Source organism: Prosopis cineraria, unplaced genomic scaffold (genome assembly GCF_029017545.1).
Source record: "Prosopis cineraria cultivar Desert tree isolate PC_DT_omini unplaced genomic scaffold, ASM2901754v1 PC1678, whole genome shotgun sequence".
In the NCBI taxonomy this organism is placed as follows: Eukaryota; Viridiplantae; Streptophyta; class Magnoliopsida; order Fabales; family Fabaceae; genus Prosopis; species Prosopis cineraria.
In genome coordinates this window covers 9,617-29,010 of record NW_026557003.1, presented here as the reverse complement: position 1 = coordinate 29,010, position 19,394 = coordinate 9,617, and the positions used below count along the sequence as shown (strand labels likewise).

The 19,394-nt window shown below is 30.5% G+C and overlaps 2 protein-coding genes and 1 non-coding gene across 3 annotated transcripts; 1 reads left to right on the top strand and 2 right to left on the bottom strand.

Moving 5' to 3' along the window:
- Nucleotides 1-460: 460 nt before the first annotated feature.
- Nucleotides 461-532, top strand: TRNAG-UCC (transfer RNA glycine (anticodon UCC)). The gene has a single exon. It is a non-coding gene; the product is annotated as a tRNA-Gly (tRNA).
- A 926-nt stretch (nt 533-1,458) lies between these two features.
- On the bottom strand, nt 1,459-9,676 carry LOC129300616 (plant intracellular Ras-group-related LRR protein 3-like). The gene is given in 5 exon segments (XM_054939189.1): nt 1,459-2,473; nt 3,343-3,509; nt 4,676-4,737; nt 4,740-5,541; nt 9,605-9,676. Coding segments are annotated over 5 exon segments (1,755 nt in total). The 3' UTR covers nt 1,459-1,821.
- A 5,218-nt stretch (nt 9,677-14,894) lies between these two features.
- LOC129300617 (uncharacterized) lies at nt 14,895-16,072 on the bottom strand. Its single transcript, XM_054939190.1, has 2 exons — nt 15,799-16,072; nt 14,895-15,614 (listed from the first exon to the last, which is right to left on the bottom strand). The coding sequence occupies exons 1-2, from the start codon at nt 16,055-16,057 to the stop codon at nt 15,103-15,105; spliced, it is 771 nt and encodes a 256-aa protein (XP_054795165.1). The 5' UTR covers nt 16,058-16,072; the 3' UTR covers nt 14,895-15,102.
- Between the last annotated feature and the right edge of the window lie 3,322 nt (nt 16,073-19,394).

The window sequence follows — 19,394 nt, the reverse complement described above, 5'->3', positions numbered from 1 at the left end:
TTTTTTGGTTAAAATCGATTATTTTGAAAAGCTAACGATCTGAGCTTCTACCAAAATTTTTTCAAAAAAAGTTGGGGAAATTACAAAGAAAGGCCCACAAAAAATTACAAAAAAACACATAATTAATAAAAATAAAATTAAACTCTCTTTTTTTCTCTTTTTTTTCTTAATAAAAATGTATCTCAAATAATTGATGTTTGGTATTTAAAAAATAAATTATATAGTAATTTGTATCGCTAAAATTGATTCTAATTAAATTATCCAAATATTTTTAATTCTGTTAAAATTAATTTTAAAAAGTAGTATCCAAACAGATTGCGTTATAATATAATTAATTATAATTAAAATTTATCACTTAATTAATTATTTTCATAATCTATTATACCCAATTAAAATTCAAATTTTGCTAGGGCCATTAATATAGATTAGGAATATATTTTTTGTCAACAATCTCACCAACGCGTTTGTAGTCCAACGGTTAGGATAATTGCCTTCCAAGCAATAGACCCGGGTTCGACTCCCGGCAAACGCATGTGTGTTTTACTGCTTTTTATTTTTAAATTAATTTAATTTACCTGGGAAAAGGAATAGACAGGAGAGAAGTTGTGGGAACATTCTGGAGGCGTGGGAGTTGTATTGATTGAATCTCAGCCTCAGGAATGGTTTCGTGACCTCTTCTGCCTTCTCCAACACTCCATTCCTTCTTCTGAGGTCTTCTGAAAATGTTTAAATTTAAATTATTTAGTTTGTGATCAAAAGTCAAAACATAATAAATATTTAAGTTTCAACTGAGACATAAAAAGTATACAACTGGTTGATGAAGAACATGGCCTGTTTGTTCTTTTTCGTTAATGTTATGATTTTCAGTATTGATTCAGAAACAAAGTACATGACTCAATTAAATAATTATGAAATTATTCCTCTGTATAACTACTACTCCCTCCGTTTAAAAATATAAGACATTTTTAACCGAATCTCACTCTTCAATAAAATAGTTACCTACTTTTCAACTAATCCTATTTTTTCATATTTACCCATAGTAAACACCTTATAATAAATATAAAATCATTATCACTATGGGCACTTTCGAAAAAAAAATGATTACATTTCAAAAGAGTAAAAATACCTTACATTTTTAAACTTTTAACTCTTCAAAAAATACCTTATATTTTTTAATGAAGACAAAGTATATTTTAATCATAAAATAGAACCAACTACCATAATATTTGTGTTGGAAACGCTGTTTTTCTACTATAATGTAAAAAAAAAAAAAAAACAAAAGAACACTAACCAGATATCTTTAATTAGACCCCTTTTCATGTGCATGCACACATACGTTTGCGTCTGAGCTAGTTTCTAGTTTGTTGAGTTGTTAGATGGTCTGTTCTCTTCGATGGCTTGCCATGAGGCGGGTGATGAACAATAATCAATCAATTGATAAAGCAGATGCAAATCATGTAATACAGATCACTGTGAAAGAGTGTTTTCTATTGATTCATATCACAACCATTACGTAATACAAATCACTGTGAAAGAGTATGTTCTATTGATTCATATCACAACCTAACGTAATACAGATCACTCTGAAAGACCATGTTCTATTGATTCATATCACATCCACAAGGTGTTATCACATGCATTGAGATACTGATCCAGAGAGACCTAGAGCTCTCTGGATGACATCATCCCACAAACACAAGGCAACAATATGTACAGAAGTCATAAACTGGTGAGTTAATCCATAAATGTTAATAGCATAATAGGATTTTGCTACGGGACGATCAAGCTCTCCGTGGCATTACCCTTATTCATATCACATTATCACAACTGCTGATCCAACCAGGGGTCTCTTGAGGCTTTTCTAGGAGCCAGATATCCTGCAACACTTTCAGAAACCCCAGAAACAACATTCAACAATGAGGTACCCCAAGCCATCAATCCGCCCTGTGCTTGCAGTTGCTGTTTCTTTGTTTCAGCCATGGTTTTCTGTTCTTCTTCTGCAACGATCTCAAGCCACCTCTTAGTCATAAAGTCCTTCACAGCCTCAACCCCTTGTCTTACAACCTCCGGCGGAGGGATTTCGAGTGGATTCTGGTCTAGGTTGAGCTTTGTTAAATTTTCAAGCCTGCCAAATGCGTATGGAAGCACTCGAATCTGGTTGTTGCTGAGGTCGAGTTCCCTCAGGTTAATTAGATCACAGATGGTTTCAGGAAGCTCAGTCAAATCGCTGAAATTACTGCTAATGTTTAGATATTCAAGGTTTGTCAGTCTTCCAATTGCTTGTGGGAGGCCACACAGCTCATTGAAATGAGCATCAAGATATCTAAGAGACCTCATTTCACCAATAGATGAGGGAAGAAGTCGAATCTTGTTCAAATGGATCGAAAGCCTCTCGAGATTGGTAAGCCCATAGCCCATGTTTGTTGGCAGGCACATTAGGTTGTTAAAGCTAGCATCCAGTTCAACAAGTGACCTACATTTACATAAAAGCACAAGTCTGACAGGAGCAGAGACAACAAATCTAACATAAAACTTCTTAAGTATTTGTTGTCATGTTCCAATCAAGGAACTAACAGTAAAAAAGTTGAAAAACACTCCAGTTTCATAAAAATAGCACAAGTTTCCTGGGTCGTGGCTGAAAAGGAACTCTCGACTCTTACAGGATTTCACATGGTTCCCCAGGATCCTCAAGAGTTATCTCCTATTTTTATGAAGAATTGTAACGGCTTTAGGACTCGCAGTACAATGGTAGTCTAATTTGCTCTTTCTCGTATTAAAAAAAAAAAAAGCACAAGGTATGCTGACAACCATAGTTATCAAATCGTGACGCATCCTGAAGCAGGAACTATATTTCAAAACTGTAGGTTGTAAAAATTATTGAATTCTAAGAATCAACAATATATGAAAAATAACATGAATATAACGTATGACATATAGAGTGTATGTGCACGGGCATAAAACACTTAAGGCAGTAAGCCTAACGCAATAGTTAAGAAATTTACTTAAACATAACTCGTAAATAAGTTCACCAATCATAAATCTGTCACAATTAATTCTTGAAATAATCTCAATATATGCTCTCTTCCTAAGAGGCAACAACTCTTAACATGCCTCACCACCTCATTGCTTTCTTGCTTTTTCTCATAGAATCATGTCATTCTACCATACTGACTCAAACAGCATGATTCGTTGACAATTCAAGACTGCTTATGATACAACCAATGATACACGTTAGTTCTAACTCGTTACAAAGTGTACAAAGTGTGAACTGTACAATTTTGATAACCATGCTGCCAATGCTAATTAGATTGAAAAGTTAGCACGGAAAGAATGCAAACATACTTGCAATGTGCAATGGATTCAGGAAGTACACGTAGCTTGTTTCCAGACACATTGAGGACCCTAAGATTGAGCAGCAATCCAATTGAATCTGGTAGTGATTCTAAAAGATTCGATGAAACATCAAGCTCTTCAAGTTTTTGCAGACCTGCCAATGAGTCAGGGATCATCTGTTTTTAAGATATGAAAACAGAAAACATCAAACATCAAACATCAAACAATTATAAGTTAAATCAAAAAACAGTTCTATTATCAACCAGTACTAACAGGTAACAAGCATGCTTTGTCCCCGCCCCCTTCCACCTTCCTTAATATACCAGTAATTAGGAAAGCTGACTCTTCTGTAATCGTGAGAGAAAAAAGTTTTTGTCTAAGATATATAGATTAAAGTACATATATGAATACCATTGACTAATTCAATTTGATGTACGAAGTCCTAAACAGGAAAAATTGGATTTGATTGACTACAAACAACAGTATATGATCATCAATCTGTGACTTCCAACTAGTACAGTAAATCCCAGCCACCATAATATTTATTTAACATTGAAACCTTCGCATCATAAAAGACTCAGTGCCATATTGTTCCATTACATGGAAAATCAGAATAGTCCATAAGCACTGGCACATGAAAAACAAGTAAACACTAGCAACCCAAAAAAAAAAAAAGTTTTCCTCTGTATTAGCGTCAGGAAAATATCAATTATGAGAGGAGGAAAGAAACTTAATGCAGAAGAGAAGCATTTGGAACAGGTATGTTTGATTTGAGGAGAATGGAAGGGAAAGGAAAGGGCATAAATCCGACATTTTCCCCTTTGAATAAGTTTGAAGGGATGAAATGGAAGGGAAGGGAGGAAAAAAAAAATACGTGTAGGTTGATTGAAATATGAATATAAGAAAATCTCAGATTTGAAATTCTACATCCCTTCCCCTTCATTCCGCATCGCTGTAGTTCTACATGATTCCAATCGTCAGTTTTTCTCCCTCTTTAAGCAGATCAGATAATGCCAACAGGATTCCACGTACTTGCCTTCAAACATTTTACTTCATACTCTTAATTAAATCACAAAAACGTCCCTGTCACAGATAACTCAATCCTAGCAGGTGTCATCTCTGTTGGTGATTCACTGATTCCTTTCCTTTCCATTATCAATTCATTAGTTATTGCTTATGTTTATGGCTTCATCCAGCAGAAACTTAGCTTCAAAAACTAATAAATACGTGGAAAACTCCATGGTGAAAGATGTTTTACTTCCCAAACTCAAAACTAGAGCGGAAATAAGTAAGCCTCAATATGTTTTAAGAGCGAGAGAAGTCAAAAGAAAAATAATATCACCTTCAGCTGATTGCGAGACAAATCAAGCACAACCAGCCCTGGAGTCTTGCCAAACGCCTCAGAAGGAGCCTTAGCTGCCGCCCAGAAAGCTGAACCCTCTCCACTTCCTCTATCTCCGCTTTCCTCAAAATTTCAATGACTTCTGCATTCGCCTCCTCCTCCTCACCCCCTTTCTCCGATTCTTTTGTCACAACTGACCAATAAACCCCAACTAACCTCTCTTCCGCTCCCCTCAACTGTTTCGCATACTCGTCGTGCATGTCCTCCAACCTCACCATTGCCTCATAAATCTGCATCTCTTTCTCATCACCCTCTCTCAACCCCTCTGTTTCTTCAAGCTTGCGGCGAATCTCCGCGATCTTCAGCCGCGCGAAAGCAACCGCAGAAGGATCAGGACGAGGACCCAGGGTTCGTAGAAGAGACAGAGTCTGCGTGATTTGAAGCTCAGGGATGACTCGGGTCATTGCCGCCAAGACTTTGGGGTTGGTCAAGTGAGGGAACTGAGTCAGAAGAGTTCGATGTAGCTCCGTGGGAAGCGGAGAACTGGCGTGCGGGTCCAACTGGTGCAAGGCATAGCAGAGAATGGGAAAATTATTTGGGTGGGATCCATTTCCACCGAGAAAAAGCCAGAAAAGCGTAGAAGAAGATGAAATAGGCAAGGGATGAAAGAGAAGTTGGCAGAAGTTGATAAGATGAGAAAGAGAACAGGGATTAGGTAGAACTTGGAAGATGCTAGAAAGCAGAATTACAGGGTGCGCGATACCACAGTTGCGCACAACACAACCAAAAGCCGCTGATTTTGGTAAAGATTCTGATGGGATGAACCAACACTGATGGATTGGGCTTAATCGGCGACGTCCATGAAACTAACTTCACGTGCCGGGGGTCACTTCACTACTACACTGTATACGAGTGGAAAACATTGGGGTACTGAGACTTTAGTAAATTAGTGGTCTTGATTTTGTTTCAATGAAATGATTCTTTTATGATCTGTCTAATATGACTTGATTAGGTTTTAACTTTTAATTAGGGATGTTAAGCAGGCCAGTTTAAGTAAACTCATTACGAGATGTAAACTGGAAAAGGTAAACTCATCTTTTGTTAATAAATAATAATTACAAATATGTAATTAAATAATTAAAATATAAAATATAATTATAATTTAATTTAAATATATTTTAATACAAATTATTGAAATTGAATCTAACTATGGATAGACTATTATATTCAAAATAAAAATTTTTTTTTTGTTTTCTTTTTTAATAATAATAGCTTTTGTTTTATGAATTTTATTTCTCTTTTAATAAAGTTTTATAGTATATATTTAACTTGCTTAATTAAAAAAAATTGTGAGTTTAACTGAATTTATATTTAATATAAGTTTATAAATAAGTTAACACAATTTTGTAAACTAAAAACATAAAAACAATAAACTTGTAAAGTTAACTTACAAATTTAATTAAATTTGCATCTAATTTAAATCTGTAAGTGAGTTGATACGATTTTATAAGTTAAAAATATAAAAACATTAAACTCAAAACTTGTAAGTTTGACAATAATAGCTTTAACAATTAACCTTTGTATTAGTGTTTTAACCAATTTAATGACAATCATTGATTTGCAGTACCCTAATTGAAAAGTATATAATTTATGGTAAAAATATTTATGATGAGTGATGTGTTAGTTAATACAATTACAAGGGTTAATGAGCATCTTAGATTTTAAACTATTACTCAAATAACATGTTGAATCCTAAATTCTTAAAATGAGCAAAAACTCACCTCAACTTGTAAATTCAAAGCAAATTACTGTTGCCCATTTATCCGCACAATGTTAACAGCTATATAGTCCACCTATGTCAAGAGGGGATTAGTGTCACATTAACCCTTGACTGAGCCTCACAAAATCAAAAGTAACAGCGATTATATATAAATTAACAACAAAGGTAATTGGCTATTCAAGTAATAATTTAGGGTACATGATGCTTATTTTAAGAGTTCAAGATATAAAATATTATTCAAGTAATAATTTAGGATTTAAGAGGTTCATTAACCCCAATTACAATTACAATTACTTAATTAATTCTTCTAGGAAGTTATAGTCATTTTATTTTGAAATATGACCCATTTTCTCATGCCTAAAATAAAGAACATTTTCCATGCATCATATAAAATCTCGTGAAACAAAATAGAAAAATGTTCATGTCTTATGAATGTATTTTATACATTGAACATTGGTAGTATATATCGATTGATATATTAATATATTGGTTATTAATTTTTATAAGTTAAATTATATTTTGGACAAGTAAACATGTCTCATTCTTCTATTTCGTGAATAGTAATTTCAACCTTCTTCTTCATTTAAAGATCAAATAAATGAGAGATATAAATAATTTATAATTAAATTTCGAATCATTTCTAAATATTTGTGTATTGTTTAGAAATAAAAATAATCATTAATCTTAATTTTTTTATAGTTTTATTGAATTAAGATTGTTATTATGTGATTGAACTGTTCTAGTTGGTTATAATTATTATGTACTATAAATGAATTGCATTTTTCATTACAGGATGGGAAAATATGTAGAAGTTAATGCAATATAAAAAAAAAAAAAGATACTTTCAACATCAGTTATAATCAATCAATGTTGAATGAATACAACAGGTGTTGAAACCTTCCAACCGATGAAAGTTTTTTTTTTCTTTTTGTTTTTTTTTGACCTGCAACTGATGAAAGCTTCATACTAATGTTTTTGAATTATTTAACATCTTTTGACGATGGTTTTGTAGCCGCTGTAGAAATAATTTACCGCAGCGGTTGGACTAACATGGAAAGTGCTTAACTTTCAACATCATTATTTTTTCAACCGTTGTAAAATTAATTCTAACTGCTGTTAATTGTTTTTTTTTTCTTTCTTTTTGGCCCGTGATTATAGTTTGTAGTATTTTTTTTCAGCCAGAAAAAGTAAAAGCAACATGCTGTAATTTGTAATTAATTAATAGTGAAAAGTTTGGATATTGCGTCAACGTCATTATAAGAAGTTGAATGTTAAAGGAGAGGCACTTGTCCCACCAACCCTATTAATACGTTTGCATGATGGAGATGTTTGTGGAGAACTGGAGATTCACCAACTTCGCCTGAGATTGCCTAAATCAGTCCTGTGGTTTAATTTGCTTACGTGGCACTAATTTTACATGATCTGATATAGCGTATGTCAAGTTGCTGCTATCTCTATGGACAATTGATGCTGTTCATGCTCTTTAATTCTATGCTGTTGACTTATTGTCAATCTCATGAGTACGTTCATATTAGTTGCTGTTGTTTTTATCTTGCTATTCAAACCTAACTCCAGTCAGTAAGTCAAATAAGTGAATTATTTCACAAGTTTAATAAGGCGTTTTGGATGTGAATATGTGATTGATCGAGTTGGACTTTATTTTTTCCTCTCTTCTTCCTAAGTGTAAAACAACATTATTTTGACTTTAAAAAATAAAGCAAAAGTAGTAACTTATCGATTGCACTTAAGTAATTATGTTTTGTTGGATTATATGTGATTTATTCATGAATTTTTTCTTTACTTATAAATTAATATTTTTATTATTTAAATATTACTCTTATCATGTTTATAGATAAATATTTTTATGTACTTTAGTTAAATTTTATTATTTTAATTATGATGTTGATCTCAATTCAATCATAGTTAAAACACAACTTAAAAGCATTATCTTAGTGGTTCAAAGCTTTCAATACCTTGTTTTTTTATTTAAAACCATGTAAGTTGTTTTCAATAATTAAATGATATTTTAATGGCAAAAAAATATATTTTTGGAGAAATTGCAATTATAAGGATCTTATAAAAACAATAATGTTAAATTAAAAATTTTAGTACTGCAATATGGTAGAAGAAATATTGAAATTTGAAAATATTAGTGTTGAAAAATTCTAATTTGAAATTAATATTCTTACAAAATTCTTATTTTTCATTCTCCCAAAAAATAATTACCATTATATTATATAAAATAAAATCTATTAATTTGGAGTAAAATGCTCTTTTTTTCTGAAATTATTTTTTCTTTAATTTTTTATATTATTTAACCTCTATATATCAAAGATATTTACTCTATTTTATGATTTTATCTCTAATTTTCAATCAAGTTTGGTGTGGAAGATAACTAGATAATTATTCAAACATATTATTTTATTTATTATGTTTATCCAGTAGCATGTGATCATATGGTGGGTTAATCTTTCCAGAAAAGTTCATTTTCCAGAAATTTCTTCTTTGCAGTACAAATGGAACCATGACCCAAAGGGAGAAGTATTCTGGCGAAATAACCTATTGCCAAATCAGTTTTGTTTTCATATATGAGAGTAGTTTTGTTTGTTTTCTAAAATTAGGCAAAAAAATTCTAATGCTTGACTATTTTGTTTTCAAAACGCAATTAAAGCAAAAATCACAATAATACTGTTAATGACAAGTTTTTCAATATTTTCTGTTTACTTTTTTTTGCACAAAAATGGATAGAAAATTTTGAAAAGATTTTCTTGTGAAAATCTTAGCCTCGTGAAGTTCATATTAAAAATCCTAGTACAATTATATTTTTAAAGCTCTAGAATTGAATTTTTTAAAAATTAAAATTAAATCTTTGTAACAAGAACTTATCCCATAAGGTAGAACCAGAAAACACACCCCATAAATCCACACTCGTCAAGGGTCACTTACAACCAGCCCTCATTTGAGAAAGATGCATAATAGCTAGTTTTGGCAACAATAACTTATTTCAAGTAAAATTAATACTTGAAAATTTTCTCCTGAACAATTTGTTTTCCCTTTTTTTATAAAAAAACAAATTTAAACCCTTCTTAAACTTAGAAATCAGCTGGTCCAAAAAAAAAAAAAACTTAGCAATACCCGTTGTCCCTTACAGGGATGGTCCGGATGAAAACGAGTGGAGCCCACTTATATTCACCAAGCCCGTACTCACTTCCAACAACCATGGTGTTTTTTATCCAAAAAAAAAACACCACGGTGTTGTACGAGGCCCAACAAGCCATTAAAGCCCGCACAGGAAAAATTGCCCATTGTTCGGTAAAATCTACCTTTGTTCGGTAAAATCTTGGTTTTCTTTTTTTAAAACCCAGACCAGTAAGAGCTGGTAATATGGGTTAGCTCGTGACCCCTTGGGTTAGCCCATAGTGGGTTATAAGTTAGTATAGCCTAATCTTGCATATGTTATATTTCTATCAATCTACCGACTTATAGCAAATTTAAATTATACAGTGCAACCCTAATTGGCCACAATTTTGCTTTAACTCAACCCATATTATCAATTCTATACTTCTTCTGGTTCTATTTATTAGGAAGAGAGAAAAAAAAATTTTAATTCTATCTATAAATCATTTTATTAAATTTTCATTATAAATTTTCTCATTTGACATCTATTGAATGTTGGAGAGAGAAAATGCATTATTAAAATATATTCTTCTTATTCAAAAATATAAGGCATTTTTAATCAAATCTCACTCCAATAAAGTAGTTACCTACTTTTAAACTAACCCTATCTTTTCATATAAAGTTAGTAATTAATAGGGGTACTTTTAAAAAATAATAATGATAACGTCTCAAAAGATTAAAAATGTCTTACATTTTTTTAACATCAAACTCATTAAAAAAATGCCTTATATTTTTGAACAGAGGGAGAATATATTTAATAAGAATAAAATTAAAAAACAATTAAATTTCTAGATATAGTTAATAAATTTTAAAATTTTTTTTATTTATGATAAAACATGTTAAAAGTACCTTATAAATAGGTACAAAAGAGTAAATCACACGGCAAAGTCCCATGAAAATGGCCCACATCTGTCGCATAATGGCATTTCAAATTTTCAATAATGTATCATTAACAAATAAGAAGTTCTATTATTGTTTAACCCATCGTTTGTTGATTAAATACATAGATTTCAGAACAACAATTAATCATTTAGAACACTTGTATTATTTAATAATAATAAAAAGTGTAACAGAATCATGTGATTAAGTGAAAGAAACAGAGAACCTTAACAACTCTAAACATGTAATATTCCAGAAAACATACTACTAACTCTTGTCTTATCTTCATAAATAATGGTAGTGCCATGTATAATTATAAATTTATTTAAATTAAAGGAAAATGATTCGAATAAATAGATTATTAGACTCTTCTAATCTAGCTTAACAAATCAATTATTACCTGGCAATAACTTTTTTTTTTTTCCTCTGCAGCCATCAAAGGCCCAAGCATTAATTCTTTCTCGTTCATGAGACACTTTATTCTTATCTTCTACTGGGCGGAAGACGACGATGTGCCTAGCATTTTCTGTTTTTTTTTTTTTTTTAACCGAGACTGAAGTATTTCCATTGATTTCTTTTCCGAAATTATAGGGTCAATATCTGTATTTTTTATAGTTGAAATTGAACGCTAATCTGTGTATTTTTATATCAAGTTATCTAATTAGAACATAATAAATAAATATTTTAAAAACTAATAATCTATATGCAAAAAAATATATACTAATATACTATCATATTATTATCACTAAAAACTTGTATCTTTATTATATTTTGGTTAAAAAAGTGATAACTAAATACAAAAGAATTCCATATGAAACTTTTCCCCAAGTTTTCATTATCTTCTGATTTGATGTCAATTAGTAGGAATCGTTTTTTTTGTGGGGAGGGGTGGGGGACTCATTCCAGTTGCGTGCCGCACTTGTCACACTCATCCACCAATATTGTATTGTATTATTATTTTTTTAATAAGAATACTGTGTTGTATTATCTCAACCAGTTTTTTTCCATAAAAAGGATGAAGTTCCGGTCATGTGCCTCATCACTTTAATGATGATGAGTGTAAACATGGAGATCAGCAATGGACAAAATAGTTTAATATTAATTATTTTCATATTTTAAGTAAATTTTATTTTAACAGATACAGAATAAAAATAAAAATAATTTTTAAATATTTATTTTATTAAAATGAATTTATTATTAAAAAATTTCAATTTAGACTATCAAAATTGAATTTAAACAGTTCAGATCTTATTAGAGTGATAACTATGAGCAAAATCAAGGAGCTTCCCGCCCGATCATCTTTCTCTGGGTCACCATCAAAGGTCCATTCGACCTTATCTCTAGATTAATAAATAAAGAAATTGATAGATCGATCATAATAATACTCAAAGACACCTTCACGTCACAACCAAGGTTGGTTAGAGTTATTAATGAGCAAGATAGAGATCAAGAGCTGGAACTACAAGTAGCTTCGTCTTCTTTTTTTTTTTTTAAAAAAAAAAAAATACCATCAGCTTCGTCTACAAGCTAAAAGTAATAGTAGGTTGAGGGTTTTTCAAATGCTTTTCTCCTGCTCTCCCCCAACACCCTTCCTTCCCCGTCCATAATCACTGAGAGAACTACAAAGGCGTTCCATGCAGTGTTCACAGTCTAAAAACCTTTATGCAAGTCCATACTGAAAACCCGGCAGACCCAATTCTTTGAAAAAGACATGACCAAATTAAAACATGGAGGAATCCAACTATAAAAGATCGCATTTGGTGTGGGGCAGCAAGAATATAACAAACCTAAACTCCCTTCTCATATGTGATAAACATTAATGGGTTAAATAGGAAGAAAAAAATTAATCTGTTATAACTCAATTCTTATAATTTTAACTTGATTGTAACTTAATTTCTGAATTTTACCTTTTACAATTTAATTTTTAAAATTTCAATCACTTAAATATTAATCCTTATATTTTAAAAAATAAAATTATAAAGATAAAAAATATTTTACACTTTTAATATTTATAAAATTCATAAAAATTAAAAGGGTTTAGTAATTTAAAACATGAGTAATAAATTTTAACATATTTTTAATCTTTATAATTTTATTTTTAAAATATAGAAATTAATATTTAAGTGTGATTAAAACTATATGGACTAAATTACAAGAAGCAAAATGCAGGAACTAAATTACAACAAAGTGAAAACTGTAGAGACTAATTACAACAAGTCAAGGTTTAGATATTGAATTACAACTGAATCAAAAATACAAAAATTAAATAATTAATTTTTTAAAAAAAATTCAGAGGTATCCAATATCCCTAAATAAACAAAAGTGTAAAAATATCAATTAACTTGTTATAATAAGTACATCAGTACCTATTCTATTAAATTTGACTAACATCCATTAATATTGACTAATAAAAAAGAAGTAAACAAAAGTACAAAAATATCTTTAAACTTTTTTTAAAAGTTTCTGATATTTTTAAATTAATAATAATACATAAATATCTGTTTATAAAGAAAAGGTTATACAATCAAACTTGATGTCAACAATTGAGATTTAACCTTATTCAAATTGACTCAAATATTTAAATTATTAAATATTATTTTATTTTGCTTCTTAATCAATTTCAATTTTTATCTTAAAAAATTAAAATTTTTAATTTTTATTTAGTTTTAATTTTATTTTATTAAAAATAAAAAATGTAAGTATTAAGGCTAAACCTATTTACATTTATACTTGACTCAAATTTTTTTAAACTTATTCAGACTAATTCATTAAATTTAATTTAAATTACTAGCTTTAATTTTTTTCAATCTATTAAAATAAAGTAATATTGACTATGAAGTCCTAAAAAAAATACTAAATAGGTTAGGAATTGTCGGCCTATGTTATAAAATTAATAGCTACCTATGCATTATTAATGTTAACTTTAGAATACCATAAACTATTAGAAAAAGTTTATAAATATTTTTATATCTTATATTCACTTTCCTTTTTTTTAGTCAATTTTAACAGAATAAAAATTGTTTTATTTATTATACCAAGTTCATGAGGAGCTCCTAAAAAATATTTAATGAATATTTTCACCTTTTAATCTAACGTTAATTGACTTTCTGATTTTTCCAGACCTTCTTGATATTATAGTCTCTTAAAAATATAGTTCGGTACGGGTTTTCGGGAGTGTGAAGATCTCGTATCTTTCTAGAACTTGACAGCTAACAGAATCTTGCCCTTCAGAATTGCGAGGGAGGACGGGTCCTTTTGCTTCCAACCAAAATCGTATTCACGTATTGTCCCTCTCCGGCCGTTTGGAGATGCCACACCACAACCATATCTTTAAATCAAAGTTCTATATTCCAAGTCTTGGGATGCTTTTCTATCTTGTTCTTTGTTTTTGTTTCTCCTTTTTAAAATTACCCTTTTTTGTTTCGGAATCTCTATATTATTGTATTCAAGTTATTGTGGCAAACTTCCTTGCGCCAACTGTGCCGAGATAGTTTTGTAGGATCAGTTCACACCTTTAACTTTTGCATGTTCTATGACATTCCATTTTAAGAAAGCTTCAATTTAGTGTTTGGTTCCCAATTCCATGAGATTCGGAACAGCATCCCCATTTGATGTTTGTTCTTGAATCTGCTTCCAACACCAAACCTGAACTCAAACGCCAATAACTTAGCTGTATAAATTCACTGAATAGAAGAACAAAACAGTATGCAAATAAGGGTAAAGGATATCTGTAATAGTAACACAGATACTTCCTTAAAGATTGCCTCCTGGTCTTCAGAGGAAAACAAGGGTAAAGGACAGTTCTTTATATGACCAATGACAAGCTATTGTCTTTAAAATGGTCAATAATCGGAAGAAATAATTCACTTTTAATTTAAAAAAACAAACGAATGGACCATAGAACATGATGCAGCCAGTCTCTGCAACAGTATAAGAGAGATCCATAGATAGAGAAGACAGATCCCAACAAAATTGTAGTCATGTCGAAACTTACAGTCGCACAGCTTGTCAAATGCAATCAGTGACCAGCAGGATTATTCGTTGCAGCTTCCTTATTGAGCCGCCTCATTCTAATCATTCAACCTGCACACAAACAATCAAACAATTAATCAAACTGGGACACTAGTCCCAAAAAAAAAAAATTGGGGAAGAAATTGCAATTAAACTGACGACGGATGAAAAGCATAAGGATTACGAAATCAAAAATAGCAGGACACAGTGACAACCGTAGAGAGGAAGGAGGCAAGATAACAGGAACAAGACTTTGAAGGGTGGTCGGAGGAAAAGAATAGTTTCTATATGGAATTTCCAGAAGGAAAGGCAAACATAGGCGCTAGCAAAACAGAACGAAACGAACTCACCATCGCAAGTTTGACACCCAAAAAATGTAATAGGACTGAAATTAATGTAATGGCCAAGGAACACAAGCTAGGAGGACAAGCCGTCTTAAAGATTTACAGTCCCTTTTACATCATAGATCCCAACTTTATCTTACGATGTTTTAATTATAATTATAATATTTTAAGCTCGTTTTGCTTCTGTTAGATTCCAAACAGTTCCCATCATATCCATGATTCAGATCACTCTGGCTCTATTGCCAGTGGTTCCCGCTGTGCACAACGCTAATGTGGCGTGGGTTACCCTGCATCGGGTAAGCATATTGAGGAAGAGGAATATTCCTCCCAGCAGATTTTCTCATGTCATACGCCATCGGCGCCAACATCTGATGTACACATCCATCGACGACCGGCGTCACCAACACCGAATACCTAGGACTACAGCCACAAGTAGAACATCCACAACTACCAGCAGTAGAATTGTGAGGCGACGACGACGGCGACGATGTTGATGAAGATGATGATGATTTTGACATAGACGAGGAGGACGGAATAGAAGTTTTTTTCTGGAACGATTTCGGCGGCGAAAGGAACGCTCTGATCTTTAAAGACGAAGGCGGCGCAACAAGATCGTATTCCTCGATAAGATTCGCCAGATCCTCGTCGGAGCTGATGGATACCAAAGCATCGAGATCTTCGGTGGGAAATTGACAGCGAAGTATCACAGTTGCCGAGCCACAGAGCTCTCCCAACTTCACCAACAGCTCTGTATTACACAATGAATCAACAACCGCAACAAGAAGAATAAAAGCTTTCTCTCAATATCGCTCCAAACAGATCAATCCCATTCACGGAGTTCTCGCTTCTATCAGAAACGTACTTGACGCTCCCTCAAAAAAAAAAAAAGGGCGTAACTAAAAGAAAGAGCAACAAACTAAAAGAAAACTAACCGGAAAAGGGAATAGAGCGGTCGACGGAGAGGACACGCGTATGGCCACCGATATAACGGAGCTTGCCGTCGGGATAGCGGGGAAGGATTTTGCCGCCGTAGCTACAGAGGAACTTGAGGGTGGACTTAGGAGGTTGGGAGGGTCCAACCATATTGGGGTCTAGGTTTGGATTGAGAAGCGGAAGACGCCGAGGACGAAAGAGAAGAGAAGAGGCTAAGAAGATCGAGCGCTGCGTCTTCAAGCCTAGGATCGGAAACATCTGTCCCTTATTTATAGAGTAAAAAATGAGAAAAGCCTAGGAGGTTTTTTTTTTTTTTTTTGCCTCTTTTTAGTTTATTATCTCCCTTTAAAAAAATGAGAACAGCCTCTTACCTCCCCGGGTTTGGTATGAATTCTTTGCTGTCCGATGGGGTTACACAAAGAGTTAGATAAGATTATATTTTGATTTAATTCGAAATTTGGCTTTTTTTATATGTAAAATATTTTTTAAAGAGTTAAATATTTAAAAATATAAAGTATTTTTAATCTTTTAAAATATAATTATTATTTTTTTTAAAAGTATCTCTATTGATGGTGACTTTATATTTATTATAGGATAGTTAATAAGGGTAAATATAAAAAGATAGAGTTAATTTGAAAGTAGATAAGAACTTTATTAAATAGTACAATTTAGTTAAAAATATCTTATATTTTTTAATAAAGGGAGTAAAAAAAATTAGGTTAAACAACTTATAATTCAATCTAGTTTAATTGCAACTCAAAAATTAATAAAATTAGACTTGATTCATAAGACTAAAAAACTGTTCTCAATAATTTTATATTCACTTAGCTTTTTTTTTGTATGAAAAGTAATAATTCACTTCATCTTCATAAACTAAATTAAAATAATAAAAATATTTACAATTATAAAAAATTTATAACAATCTCTAACAACAACAAATATTTCAATTACAAATCACATTATTCAAATTCATAACTTCAACAACAATAATAACAACATTCAATAAACTTTAACAACATGTATAATGTACATTACAATAATAATTTAGTAGCAAATTAAATTAAAATTATATTCAATAGAAATATAAAATGTGAATTAAGGAAATGACACTTTTAAATTTCAAATTACTCAAATATAGTAAAAATAATTAAAATTTTATTAAAGTAATTTCATATGTTTGTGATTTGAGAGCTTAATCTCTTGCCTGATCTACCTCAAAAAAATTAGTCTGATATTTTTTGCCTTTTAATTTTTTAAGATCAATTTTTTTATTAAACTAGACAAGTCCAGTCTAACCGGACTTTCGTGCAGCTCTAATTCCAGAGTGGTAAAGCCAAAGTTTTTTCAGAATAATTTTCTAGAATATATCCTTTCCAATTGCTTCTCACTAGTTCAGTTCGGTTTTGGAGGCCTCTTGTAACTATTTGAGATAGCGTGTGCGTGTGTGCATGCGTTACGGTTTTCAACTTTGGCATCATTTTTTAAACTACATATTGCTATGTTTTCAGCACGCACTATAATTGTCTTCTTTTTGGCAGAAAAGAGATTAGAGAGAATGATACACGAGGAGGAGTAAAATAGGGCATTGATATTACACAAAATGAGCTCACTGATTACACTCTCTCTTTAAGTCCTTTTCTGGCATTAATTTTCTTATTAAATTACTATATATATTGCCTATGATTTGGAATTACACTGTAGCTCAATGACAAAATCTATATAACGATTAACATTTAACAATTTTTTTTTTTGAATAATGATAACTACAAGTTCATCACTCCCAATTATTTTTTATAAATAATAAATTGGTTTTGAATATTGAAATCTTATTTAAACATTTCATAAAAATTATGTTATTTATGCATTAAAAGATGCAAATATTATTTATGAGTTATACATAATGCAAAGTAAATAAATTTTATATTTTATATCGATATTAGCATGGACTACTTGCAACTCAGACAAGTTGTTTCTTGCATTTGAGCTACTTTTCATGTCTTATGAGTAGTTATTTTGTACTATCATAACATTAATGTAATTATATTGCTTTAATCAACCATAATAAATTATAATTTACGCGTGCTATGGAAAGTATGATTAATTAATTTCAAATTTTGCAACACACCAAACCAACATAAGATGGTAAGATGGATCGCAATCATGTTTAAATTGGAAATTGTCTGGACAACAATATTAGTAGACTAACTTCCTTTAATTTATAACTTAACTAAAAACACATTCATTTGTAAATCTCAAATATATTAATTGAGTTTTAAATTGTTAAAAGATAATTTATAAATTTTTGCTAAATATTTATAAATAATAATCAAAATATTAAATATTAATCTATAAATATTGTAATAGGATAATATCAAAAAATAATTTTTTTACTTAATTACTTATGTTGTTGGTAACAATGGTGATTCAATAATTACCTAGTAGCTAGTCAAAGTGGTATTTTCCCATTTGCATGGGAAAGAAATAATATGTCTTATAATATTTATTTACAATTTAAAAGACATAATCAGTGTTGTTTTTTTTATAATTATTGAGATTTTTTTATATTTTTTATCAACTAATAATTAAAATTAATATTTTTAATGATAAAAAATATTGCACTGCAGAAAAAAAAATTAAGATGCCATACTTTCTTGTTTAATATTTCCTCTATTTCAACTTATATAAGATAATTTCAGAGAAGATTCTGCATAATAATAAAACACAGTAATAACACTTTATAAATTTATTTTTTTAAAAAATATAAAATTTTAAAAATATTCTTACATATTTAATAATATGTTACAATATTATTTTAATTTTTTCTTTGTTTAAAAGATATTACAAAAATATTATTAATAAAATATTATTTTTATTAAATTGTCTTATTTTGAGACAATAATTTTTTTAAAAAAATTATTTTATAATTTAAAATAAAAGGAGTGACTGAGATGAGAGATAAAAATACTCTTCAATCCAAAATATATATCAAAGGATGCCAGAGCATGATGATTGGCACTTTACATATGAATCGATTAAGTGGGCATCAAGATTTTCTACAAAAACGACAAGTAACACATGCCCAAAATTCAATGGTAATATTACGAAACTTTTCTATATTTGTATCTTTTTGAAGATTTTGTTACCCCAAATTTCATCATTTTCAAAGGTTGGGGGGGGGGAGCGATTGGGTCATGCATTTCAAGAATTGTTCACATTCATGTAGGGGGTTTTATATAAATTAATAATATTGTTTGCACTTTTTTTAAAATATTTACAAGTCTCTTTTAGGAGCTTTTCATATTTATAGGTATAAATCATTTTGTAAAATTTACAAAATAATAAGGATTAAAATGTATTTTTTTTTTACACTTTTCTTTGAAGAATACTAGGCATTTTGTATTAATAAGGGGAGCATTTTTTTTCCAAATTATTTTTACAATTAAGCAAAAATTCCCTTCAATTAGAGGGTCACTAGTAGAAGGGTTTTTTGCATTTCTAAAAAAATGATTTAAAAAAATATTTTATTTATTAGTACCGCGTACCTGACAATTCTTGAAGGAAAGTAGAGAAAAAAATACTCCTTAACCTGCCAAAT